This window comes from Trypanosoma melophagium, assembly GCF_022059095.1.
Source record: "Trypanosoma melophagium isolate St. Kilda chromosome Unknown ctg1segment0, whole genome shotgun sequence".
Lineage (NCBI taxonomy): Eukaryota > Euglenozoa > Kinetoplastea > Trypanosomatida > Trypanosomatidae > Trypanosoma > Trypanosoma melophagium.
The window spans coordinates 140,875-153,083 of record NW_027125132.1 but is presented as its reverse complement, the minus strand read 5'-3'; the positions used below and the strand labels follow the sequence as shown (position 1 = coordinate 153,083).

Genomic DNA, 12,209 nt, shown 5'->3' with positions numbered 1-12,209 from the left:
GGGGCGAAAAGCAAATATCCTTCGCTTTTTGACCAAAACAAAAGAAAAAAAAAGAGTACAAAAAAGAAAGCGAGACAAAAGTCCCACATCGGCGCCTGTGAAGAGAAAAAAATGAAATAACCATAACAATATTATAGATATATAATATATATAATCAGCAGTAGACAACAAGGAAAAAAGGAATTAAAAACAAAAAGATGTTTTTACTCATGTTGCCTTTAAAAGAGGAAAAACAGCAAGGGGGATTCGCTGACACGACTCAGTAAATAATGCTGATATAAGCATTTCCACACCAGCCTGTGATTGCACATTTTTACCGTGATAAATAACACCCCACGCATCTCCAACGGGAACTGCGGTTTCTACAGCCACTTGTCTAAGCAATTCACGGACAACTGCATCACAGTATTCAGTTCGGTCAAGTTTATGAATTTCGCCACCTGCATCAGCACCAAGACACGATGAACTCGGTGGTGGCACTAAGAAGAAAAAACGATGCTGTTTGCCTGTATCACCTCGAGAGACACTCACTTCAACTCGACGTTCTAACATAGGCATTACATCTTCGTTACTTAAACAACACATATTAGATACCTCAAGAAGTTGATGGGTTTGTTTTTGTGTGGCAAGAGATACATCTGTTAATCCACGACCTGCGTCCTCCCAACACCCTGACCAAATAGGGTTCACATATGAAATTCGTCCTTCACTCTTGCATGAAAGCGAACATCCAGCAGTTGTAAGAGATGTTCTTTCCACACTTGTTCTTTCTGTTGAAATGGACAATTTGTGTCTTGCCGATCCTGCAGAGACGCGAAGTATGACGGCCCTTTCGTAGGCATACGATTCCTCCCTCCGACGCTTGACTCCCGCAATTGGAATACTCGCCATTAAAAGAAATGAATGAGTGAATGAACAGCAGTTGGATAAAGTCGACGGATTAAAAATATATATATATATATATATATATATATATATAACAAAGGAAAACGAAAAAAAAAAACACGCAATTCAGCAATGAGCTAAGCGCATCACCTGTAGCAGAGAATGGTTTCACTGCCTCTACTATATTCCTATAATGTATATAAAAAAATAAAAGAAAAAATAAGAAAGAGGAAGGTATTTGTTTAGAGCATATAAAAATCATTAGAATATAAAATAGGAACATAAACACAGATGTATACATTGCTCTCCCACCCGTCCACCCCTCAATTCTTCAAAATTTACGCTTCTCTCTCGCGTCTCAGCGACTTGGTACGTTGCTAAATTGCTAAATTGGCATTAAAGAGGAAAAGAGTGATGAGGAGGAAGAAAAAAACCAAAACACTACGTGCGGCATTATAAAAGAGTTTACGTGTTCGGATAAATGTGTACCTATCCAGCCACCAAACCCATCCCCTTTCATTGTTATTTTTGGTTTATCCTCTGTCGTATGTTCACAGGGGTATATATTTTTTTTTTTTCGTCTTTTTTTTCTTCTATATTTATCCCTTATCCTGTTGATATGTTCTAGGACTATCCCTTTTATCTCCATCATTCACTGTGAGCCGACTCATTCTTTTTTTTTCCTCCTTTTTCCTTTACTCTGGCACTCTCTTTCTCTTTTTATTTACCTCTCTAGACCTCAACCACCCTAACCTTTTTCTTCTTCTCTTCTTCTCACTAACTAACACAACAATACACATCCTCCACACACCTCACCTCACATACACAGACACACACTGCAAACATGCGCCTTTACGTTGTCTTCTATTCAGACTATTTTCATTATAATGAAACAGTCTAAAGAAGAAGAACTCCTCTACTCACATCATCCCCCCAAAAAATCCCCATCCCCTAATAACATCCATACACAAGTGTATTTACAACTTTCCTAGATAGATTGTGTTCTCATCAATCCACTTGTACGGGGGCACCTCAAGATTAAGTGGTGCAGGTCCCTGACGAATACGACCAGAGGCGTCATAGTGACTGCCATGGCATGGGCAGAAGAATCCACCGAAGAGTCCCTCATTTGGAATGGGCACACATCCTAAATGTGTGCAAATGGCAATCACCACCGCCTTCTCCCGTTGATCCGGGAAGCGCACCTCATCTGTTTCTGGGTGTTTGAGAGCGGAGAGCGGTGTCTCTGCAATCTCCTTCATTTGGCGATCACTGCGGCGGTACACAAACACCGGCTTTCCACGCCACACGACGGTCTTGCACTCCCGCTCCTCTAGATGGCCCACCTCCGCCTCCACGTTCATCTGCCCCACCATCGACAGGGCGGGCTGTCCAACGTACCAGAGCGGCAGCACCGCATAGCGGGCCATGAGAATAACGAATCCGAGAAGAGCCGAGTTGAGGGCGTAGTCGGTCACACGGGCGCGGTCCTCCAACTCCTCCGGGAGCTTCGGCTTCAAGATGTGCTTGCGGAAGAAATCCTCATCCCACATGGAGGCATCGTAGTCCTTCAGCGCCACACCGGCGGTGGCCTCAATGCGGCCCTGCGGGGCCCCGTCGGGGTACGTGTTCAGCACGACCTCCTCAGAGGTGTCGACGGTGCAGAGGGCGGGGTCGGAGTACTTGGCGTACTGCCCGTATTTGGCCTCCATGTCCTTCGAGACCGGCGGCTTCATGAACTCATCCGACCACGAGCGCACCGGCTTGTCCTTCACCGTCAGCGGGTTGGTGCCCTCCAGCTGCTTGAAGACCAGCGAAACACGGTTGACGCGTGTTCGCTGCACGGCAAAGACGCATGAACGACGAAGCATATGTGTTATGTGTAATATTCTCTTCCACTCTCTTTCTTTTCTTTATATATATAGATATTTTTATTCTCTTTGCTTATATAGTTTTTTATCTGGGTACGTGTGCGCAAGAGAGCGTATGACTAACTGACTATCCAGAGGAGGGTCTCTCACGTGACGCCGAAATATGCTCTTTTTGTTTTTTTTTTTTCAATAGAAAAAGAAAGAGATAAAAAGAAAGAGTGTGAAAAGGGAATAAATGGAAAACAAGAGGAAGGAAACTTGACATGATATGACTGGTAAAGTAAACCAAAGACAATCCACATGACTACAACGAACAATATCTTTTTTTTTCTAAGGAAATGTATATATTCAGCAACAAACTCACGCAAATAGGAAAACAATAAAAAATACACAAATAAACATATTAACATATAATCAATATATGTAAAACTGATTCAAAACAAAAGAATATTATATATATATATATATATATATATATATATATATATATATATATATATATATATATATATATATTGATATCTCACTTTCTATACATTCAACAACATCCTCCGAATAGCGAAATGAAAGATAAAAAAAAATAAATAATAATAATAATAATAATAATAATAATAATAATAATAATAATAATAATAATAATAATAATAATAATAATAATAATAATAATAATAATAATAATAATAATAATAATAATAATAATAATAATAATAATAATAATAATAATAATAATAATAATAATAATAATAATAATAATGATAATAATGATAATAATAAACAAAGAATAATAACAAGAATAAGAAGAGATGTACTCTCAACATTGTTCACTACGCAACACTTACAGGTGGGAACATAGACAAACCAACCATAAAAGCTGCTCTTCGTGTTTCATCGTTTGTCGTCGCCAATACAACAGGCATACGAGCCCAAAAGGAACGCGAGCGTGATTTAAACAGTGGTTCTAGTTTCCCAGAAGTGTAAGCAGCAGCATTATCGTTAACACCATAACTATTCTTCATCTTGTTATTGTCTTTACAGTTATCGTTGCTACTCATGGATGCAATGACACCTGCGACAAGGTGATCCACTTCACTTGTGTGAACTACGGAAAGATGTTGACGAGAAGTTCGACTGTTTTGTGGCACCACAAACTTTTCCAACTGTTTTGCCACAAGTACAGTTCCAATACTTGTACTATTAACAGTAATTGTATTGGGCTCCTGTTGAGAAAAAGTATCGGCTAAAAAGAAACGTTCATGACTTTCCTCAAGGAGAGTCAATTCGTCCTGTAATCCTAAAAGTGTCACACCACCTTGACCTCTCTTCATGGGAATGGAATAAGGATTTACGGCATTCTTCCACTCTCGTGCGGTATTTTTACTCGTCGTCGCATACATGAGAGATTGTAATACACGACGTGAATTAAAACGACGAGGTCCTTGATCGTCTAATGCGGAATACACAACATCCAATAAGACCGAATGTGGAATCACAATTTCTCGATGTTTTGCCAATTGCAGTAATTGATTAAAATTATGTAAAAGAAAAGATGTATCAGGCACTACTATATTATAATGAATTCTTCGTCTAATAAGCATTTCTACACGTTCACATGGATTATGTATATTTGTCGATGAACCAAAGAGTTCACAGGATGAATCAGTCCATGTCGATAAAGTAGAATCATCTTCCACTAGTTGTTCCCTTTTCCCGTTAGCCCCACTATTATTACTATTAATACTAGTATCAATACTAATACTATTACTTTTCATACGAGAACTATTTTTTGTTCTACGACTAGGAGGAAGTACATTATGAGCTTCTTTTGGTAAAACTAATGAAAAGGCAACGCGCCGTATAAAGAGTTCATCCCATGATACAGCTAATAAATGCATAAACTTCAACGGTTCTTTACAGAGTGATTTTAAAGGGTCTACAAAACTCTCAATTGCCATTAGTTTTGTTCGTTGTACTTCACTTAGTGTTTTATTAAATGTAATGCTACCCAATTCCTCAAAAAGTAATCGCTTTCGAGCCTCCTCAGTAGATGGTGTTGAAAAAATAAATGGATGGTTTAACACAGTTCGTCCAATACGAACAAGCGGACTAATTTCCACCTGAGAGGAAAGGCTCTTATTATCTACAATGTGGTGCATCTGTGAAAGAAGATAATGCAATCCTAAACTTTGTTTTAATTGATGTGTTATATGGAGAAGTTGCATATTCTGCTGAAGCATAATACGAAATTGTTCCACCTCCGTTATTTTAGTAAACCCTGGATTGAGAACACAGAATGTCTCTGTAGAAGCTATATTAACAGAAGATTCACCGCGCATATCTCCCTTTTTTTCTTGTTGTTGTGATTGCCTCTGTTTATTGGAAGTTAATGATACTAAAGAAGAAGAAATCACAGTTGATGATGTTGGAAAGTTCATAACACTTTCCCGTTCTAATGGTTTCTGCATTCCCCAAATAAGACTGTAGTCATCTCCTTCATTGTCATTATCCTCCGCCGCAATCATTTGGGCCACCACCATACTTTGATGTGCACGATGGGGTTGTTGTTGTAATGCCACTAACGCCAGTTCATCTAGAGAAAGAGACTGCAAGTTCTCCATACTTAACATCTGTGGGCAAAACCGCATACGATGATATTGATAATAATAATAATGTTGCTCTTGTTGTTGTTTCTGGTGTGGGGGAACGGTATGACCGGAGCGACTAAATACTTCATGCACACGCAGCGCATCTGCTGATCTGTGGTGTATTAAGCAAATACACATACATTGATGTACGGTTTGATGAATGTGTGCGGCATCCTGTTGGCGTGCAGTTGAGAGCAGCAGAAGTGCGGCGTTAACGGCAGACTCCCACGGTGTCCGCATAATTCCCTTCACCCCGCCATGCATCTAATGTACACCACACTATATATATAATGTTCGTACTGTGTGTATATGAGAGTGTGTGAGAGAGGGAGGGAGGAAAAAAATTTGTTAGGAGGGTTCACATGCATGAATATTAATAAACCCATTCAATACAGATATATATATATATATATATATATATATATATATAGATTGATAGATAGAAAGAGATCCATAGATGGATAGATGTGTCATCCTATTGGATGAACCAAAAGGGGGTATTATTATGGGAGAATAATGGCAATATTGACACGCAATTTATATCAATCAATCTTTCAATCTTTCCTTCATTCATTTCTCCCTGTAATGATCAAACACTCTTCACTTTCATTCCCAATCTTTCAACACAACCCCACATATATATATATATATATATAAACACACACACCTACGCCAACAACAGTGGCCAATATTAATAATACCTCTTTACCCAAAGGCCTCACACAAGGGTGAAACCACAAACAACTCCTCCGGTGATTTTACCGAAAACGACTCCATAAACCGCGGCCGCCATTTCTTAAATGCCCACTTGTGCTTTGCGGCTCTATTCGGACTCGGCAATGCCTTTAACTTTCGATGTACACGAAGTGTGGCGGTGGGTTCGTAGCGTTCACGTGAGGCCCACGCGAGTTGCCGCTGGAGAGGACACATCTCCTGCACCCAAAGTCTACACAAATATCTCGCGTGTTCATCACTTACACTCGTGGGACGCCAAACAAGAACACCTGATGTGTTGTTGTTGTTGTTGTTGTTGTTTCTTCTTCTCTCTACCCCTCTTGTTCCACCAATATTATTAATATCATTATCATTATTACTAATATTATTATTATTATTATTATTATCTACGTTTACGCTGCTTGGATCACACAGAAATGTAGCACCCGCATCCTTTGTATTTGTACGGCGTAAATGTTGATATGAAGTCCACGGTAGTTTCTCTTCTGTATTTTTATGAAACCACTGTTGTAACACCTCATGGCCCACAATAAGAGAAAAGAGAAAAAGTAAAAGAAACGCAAAACGTCTCCGTACTGTACGCCTTAAAATCGCCCGTTTAGATCGTTGGCGTATGGCGAATTCATCGGTTTCAGTTTTCTGTATAAATTGCTCTGTCCACGGGTAACGTTCAAGCACTAATTCTATACTTTGTGTCTGTCGTGCCACTGCGCATAATATTATAGAAGCAAAGAGTTGAAAAAACGCGGCAGCAACATCATATATGGAGAGTGATTGTAAAGTTTCTAATCTAGAGACTCCCTCAACACCGCTGTAATCGTAAGCCCTGCGTTTATCTTTATCCATTAAAACATTATATGCATTCGCAACCACACGAAATGCATCCGCTGCCTCTGTATTACCTGAATTCTTATCTGGATGAAGTTGAACAGCAAGTTTATAGTAGCTTCGGCGGATCTGGGCTTCACTTGCAGTCTTTGTTAATTTGAGGACATCGTAATAATTGTCCTTGTTCTCAAGAATCCATTGCACTTGTAAAATATCCATCACTACTAATATATATATATTACTCCCTTTTTTGCTGTTCTTTCTTTCTTTTTGTAACTTTTATTATTTCTTCTTACTACTTTAACTCGATGTTTTGTTTTTTGTTTTTTCCCCTTGTAGAAGGATGGAAGCCGCTCAGTTCTGTCAGTCCACCTGAGAAAAAGAAAATGAAGAGAAACAAAAACGAATTAATTAATTCAATCATAACGCTATTAACAATAATAATAATAATAATAATAATAATAATAATAATAATAGTTAATAACAATAGTAGAAAATAATAATAACAATAAAATACAACCCCCCATGAATCCTTTATATCTGTGTATGTGTTTCCCCCCTTCTGCAGCTGTGATTGACCCTCGCAGAAGAGCGACAAAGAGACATTAAAAATAAAATAAAAATAATGGCTTTAAAGAAAAAACCAGCCCGTAAAGAATAATAATAATAATAATAATAATAATAATGACAATAAGATAACATCATCTGAAAACAGTACCCATTTAGCATGGAAGAAATAACTCGCAGTCATCGTGAACTAACGCAAAAACAACTGGACATGTCCCCTCCTCCGCCACATCAAACATATCGTTTTCTCTCTTCTCACTACGAAGAAAGAAATCCCTCGCACGACTCAAGGGAAACTCACCGTGTTCTTCACATTGATCTTCACACGCCTCCACAAGTGCCTGCACCGCCTGCCGTACATTTCTCTCCTGCCGTAAACCGACAACATTAGTATTAGTATTAATAGTAGTATTAATAGTAGTATTAGTGTGATTGTGTGTTGTACAATTCTCCTCCTCACGTGTCCTTTTCACTCCACGATTATCTCGCAATGTTGATGATAATGTTGATATTGATATTGACGGTGGTTCAATGTTAGTGAGAAATTCCTCCACTGCCGCTTTGAGACCAGCCGCATGGGCCCACGGCGGCCACGCAGAAACAAATGCCGCAAATACCCACGCCCGCTCCGCCACAGTATTAATATTGTGTTGATGAGATCTTGCCTGTGTATTATTTGAGCAATTCGCTGTTAACTGTAGAAATAATCCCAACGCCTCTAACGAAGCGGAGAGTTGTGGGGTGTGTTGTATCAATGTATATAATAACCGTGCGGCAACCACAGTGGTGTGTTGTTGGGCAAACAATTCATTCACCCACGCCAGGAGCATTGGTGCCGCTTCTACAAGTTGTGCATCTGGTATAATTTCCCGTGTGTGTTGTTCTACGGCTGTTATAATAAATGCCCGCAGTGTTGGCGACGGTATTTTACACAAATTCCATTTACTTATTGGTGTAGAGAGAAGCGGAAATGGCCGACGTACACCACGGCGTCGCATAGCCGCCTCCACCATCCAGCGAAGTGTTGAGACTACAGCCACCATAGCAGATGATGATAATGATATTGATATTGATGATGATAATGATAGTGGTATCGAATGAAGAGATTCATCCATTTGTAATTTCGCCTCAAGTTGGGATTCGTGTCGCAAGGCAAACTCACTTCCGTGTGTACGTTCCAGCAGTAAAAGTATTACCTGCCACGCATACACACACGTCTCTGGCTGATGAACATACTGCAGTGCCCATTTAAATAGCGTGTGATCACAGCAACTCGCTATATGAATAGGCAATCGCCCTAGTGTTAAACACACCAAACGTGCCACATATGCTGAGAGTGTGGGTGTCTCTCTATATAATAAGAACGGCGTTACGTGTTGTTCCAGCAGCGGGCGAATAAAACTTTCGGCAGCGATGATGACAAAGGAAGAGGAGGAAGAGGATTCTTTTTCCATACAGACAGAGAGAGAAACACAATAACACAAGAAGGAAAGGAGACGACAGCTAAATGGGAAATTCAAAGCCACCATTTTTCGTGCGGTCACGAAAAGGTGCAGAAGAAATAAACCACACTTGGGGGTATGAATTACCACAAGCCGTGCGAGAGTCGTGCGTTGATCATTACTCTGTTGATAGTCATTATTTGAAAAAACATACTCATATGCCCCCTTCAAGTGTGGGTTATTTTCGCTGCTTTCCATATAAATAATACAAGATGAAACCATAATAGATAGTAGTACGTTCCCCCATCCGGACAAACCCAATGCATCTATCCAGGAAGATTGGACTGAATTAAAAAGTTTAAAAAATAGAGAATGATACTCCTGTGGTACAGTACATACTCTATTTGTGGTAGAGCAAGAATCCAATTGAATAATATCTACTTTGGGTAATTCACCTATCCATTTAAAATAAGCAGCACATGTTTTTAATACGCTAAGAGCAGCAATAGCACAATCCTCATCGCCTATTTGAATCTCATTATTATTATTATTATTATTATTATTATTATTATTATTATTATTATTATTATTATTATTATTGTAGTTATTACCTTCTCTCTTATCTGTATAGTGTTGTCCCCATTGATGTGTTGTCTCATCTGAAAACCACGGAAGTAACACCATTTGTCTAAGAATGAAATCGTCTAACATTTCCACAGATACTGGTTGTGGACAATCTGTCATTGCCAGTGCAAGCAATAGAGAAGCGGCCCAATGAGGATAACGATAGAACGATTTCTCTAATAATAACTGTGGTGAGGTGGTGTCGTCTAAAACAAATGCATCTGGTAAGACTAAATCATCCTTACTCACACGATTCGCCTCTGTGATTCGCATAAAGTTATACACCATCTGTGCTCTTAGTGTATTAGAATCACTTGGAACGCGAAGTAAGATCGTAAAAAGATCATTATGAAGTAAAAAATACACTTGTCGTTTAAGCAATCCATCTGTCATATTCTTTGCACTTGCTTCACCAATAACGTGATCTAGCACAATAGCCGCAAGTACAAGTAACGCATCCGCAGCAGTTCTGTCTGTTCCAATACAACCATCATCTACATGTATGGAACTCCAGTTTAAACACTGCCGCAACACCTCTGCGAGAATCTCAATAGCGAGATGCATAAGAGCCGTCTGACAACAGGGAAGGAGAAAAGCCACTGCACAAGAAAGACTACGAAGTGTTTCATAACGAAGTGACATGAGACGATTCCCAAAAAGCCAATTCCCCAATTCTGTTTCGCCTTTTCCTTCTTCTTCTTCCCGATTATTATTATTATTATTATTATTATTATTATTATTATTATTATTATTATTATTATTATCACTATTAATATTATTATTAATACTATCAATACTATTAGTATTATTCTCTATGAATGCCTCACCAGCACCACCACAGGCCTCCGCCACAAGGTGCAATAGTGTATTAGACAAGAGTGAAAGTGTTTCTGGTAAAATAGCCCGTGCCCCGTGTCTTTCCCCACCGCAGGCCCGCTCCAAACTAAGCAACTGCAGAATAAAACAATGCAGAGAAATAATAGATTGGCCATTCTGCGCACTACACACCATTTGCTGGGCCGCCTCATTAACGTTAGTGAGGCGATCACGGAGAGCGGCCACGAAGTGTGGGCCCCTCACCGCCTCCTCAAAGGCCGTATGACTCGCCGCAGAAAGTTCAAAGAAAACCCGAAGTGTTGGGCCGGCGGGAATCATCTCACTTGGGAGTTTGTTAAGTAAATGCACTAAAGCCACGGCGGAGTCCACGGAAGTAGTTCGAAGTGATTCAATTATATAGTCTGGAATATCAAGGCAATCCTTAAATGATTGGGTTGTCACAATTATCTCCTGCAGGGTTTCAGCTGCGGCAACGACAACGTCCGGGTTAAGGTGTAAAAGAAGAAATGTTAAATTACGCAGAAGCTTTAATGGCATATAGGGAAATAAATTCCCTTCTTCTTTTTGTCTTATTAATATCACTTTTCTCGTGGTTTCATAATTTGTAATAAATCTTGCAAGAAACAGTGCATTCACAACAACAGGTTCATCATCTCGAAATGTCTCCAATGCCCAAGCGAGATAATCTAGAAAACAAAACTCTTGTCTTGTCCAGTTCGTAATAGATCCCACCACAGATGCCAAATGCTCTAACCATGCTGGATGTCCTGTACAGGATTCAAATACTTGATGTAGTAGATATAAGGCAAGTTCCACTCTGTAAGCATCTCTTAGTGGCATTACTAATGCAAACACGTGAGAGAGGCAATGTTCGGAAAGTGTCTGTAGAAATAAAGGACTTGTCTCAGATAAGTCTGTAAGAAGAAGAAGACCTGCAGGGGATTTTCCATCCTGTGTGAGTCCTTTCAATACCCCATCACAGATACAACGGGTTAATCCTGTTAGTAGTAGATGAAGGGATTCTGAAATATCTTCACCACAATCTTCATTGTTATTATTATTATTATTATTATTATTATTATTATTATTATTATTATTATTATTATTATTATTACAGTTTGTCATATCTGGGTGGTTTCTCTTTTCAGAAAATGCCCCACAATCGATGGGAAACTCAAACGCCGTAGACTCTTTAAGTAAAGTGAAGAGAAAATTAAAAAAGGATAGAGTCGCTTTATAGAGTGGTACATGACGATGTAGAGAAGCAGACCCGCATAACTTTTTCGCCAGTTGCAGAAACAGATCATGAAAAGATAAGAGTGAACGCCAGAGTGGAATTAATGATTCTTGCTCTAGTGTATAATTTAAACCAGCATCAGCAGCATTGCTCGTCAATCGCGTCGTTGTTTTATTCATAAACGGTGAAAAACAATCTTGTAAGAGAACTACCATATCCTGCAGTGCCCGAACGGCATTATTTGTGGCGATGTGTTCAAATTGATTTACAAAACAAGTCACACATAATGTCTGGCGAGATTTAAAATTTACTTGTGGTTTTACACAGCTCACTGGCAGAAACAAGTGACGAGGATTATAGCATTCATACATTAGGGATCTCTCCATTATATGTCCTTCTTCTTTAAAATAAATTACAACAATAATAGAAATATATATAAAGAGGGAAAGGAAAAGGGAACAAAAAAATATATAATCGTCACAGATAAAAGAGAAAATATTATGCAGTTTTGTATTTTGCATACTTTTATTTATTTTTGTAA

General features: G+C 39.0%; 5 protein-coding genes across 5 annotated transcripts; all 5 read right to left on the bottom strand.

The window, feature by feature from the left end:
- Window positions 1–207: 207 nt before the first annotated feature.
- On the bottom strand, window positions 208–891 carry LSM04_005660 (uncharacterized protein; the record flags this gene model as incomplete). The annotated part of the gene is made up of 1 exon (XM_067335192.1): window positions 208–891. One exon carries the CDS (start codon window positions 889–891, stop codon window positions 208–210), a length of 684 nt encoding a protein of 227 aa, XP_067195232.1.
- A 971-nt stretch (window positions 892–1,862) lies between these two features.
- On the bottom strand, window positions 1,863–2,756 carry LSM04_004094 (Rieske [2Fe-2S] iron-sulfur domain; the record flags this gene model as incomplete). Its single annotated transcript, XM_067335191.1, has 1 exon — window positions 1,863–2,756. One exon carries the CDS (start codon window positions 2,754–2,756, stop codon window positions 1,863–1,865), a length of 894 nt encoding a protein of 297 aa, XP_067195152.1.
- Window positions 2,757–3,580: 824 nt separating this feature from the next.
- Window positions 3,581–5,662, bottom strand: LSM04_005109 (uncharacterized protein; the record flags this gene model as incomplete). Its single annotated transcript, XM_067335190.1, has 1 exon — window positions 3,581–5,662. One exon carries the CDS (start codon window positions 5,660–5,662, stop codon window positions 3,581–3,583), a length of 2,082 nt encoding a protein of 693 aa, XP_067195203.1.
- A 441-nt stretch (window positions 5,663–6,103) lies between these two features.
- On the bottom strand, window positions 6,104–7,180 carry LSM04_005973 (DnaJ domain; the record flags this gene model as incomplete). Its single annotated transcript, XM_067335187.1, has 1 exon — window positions 6,104–7,180. The coding sequence occupies one exon, from the start codon at window positions 7,178–7,180 to the stop codon at window positions 6,104–6,106; it is 1,077 nt and encodes a 358-aa protein (XP_067195267.1).
- Window positions 7,181–7,683: 503 nt separating this feature from the next.
- LSM04_004038 (uncharacterized protein) lies at window positions 7,684–12,054 on the bottom strand (the record flags this gene model as incomplete). Its single annotated transcript, XM_067335186.1, has 1 exon — window positions 7,684–12,054. One exon carries the CDS (start codon window positions 12,052–12,054, stop codon window positions 7,684–7,686), a length of 4,371 nt encoding a protein of 1,456 aa, XP_067195151.1.
- Window positions 12,055–12,209: the final 155 nt, after the last annotated feature.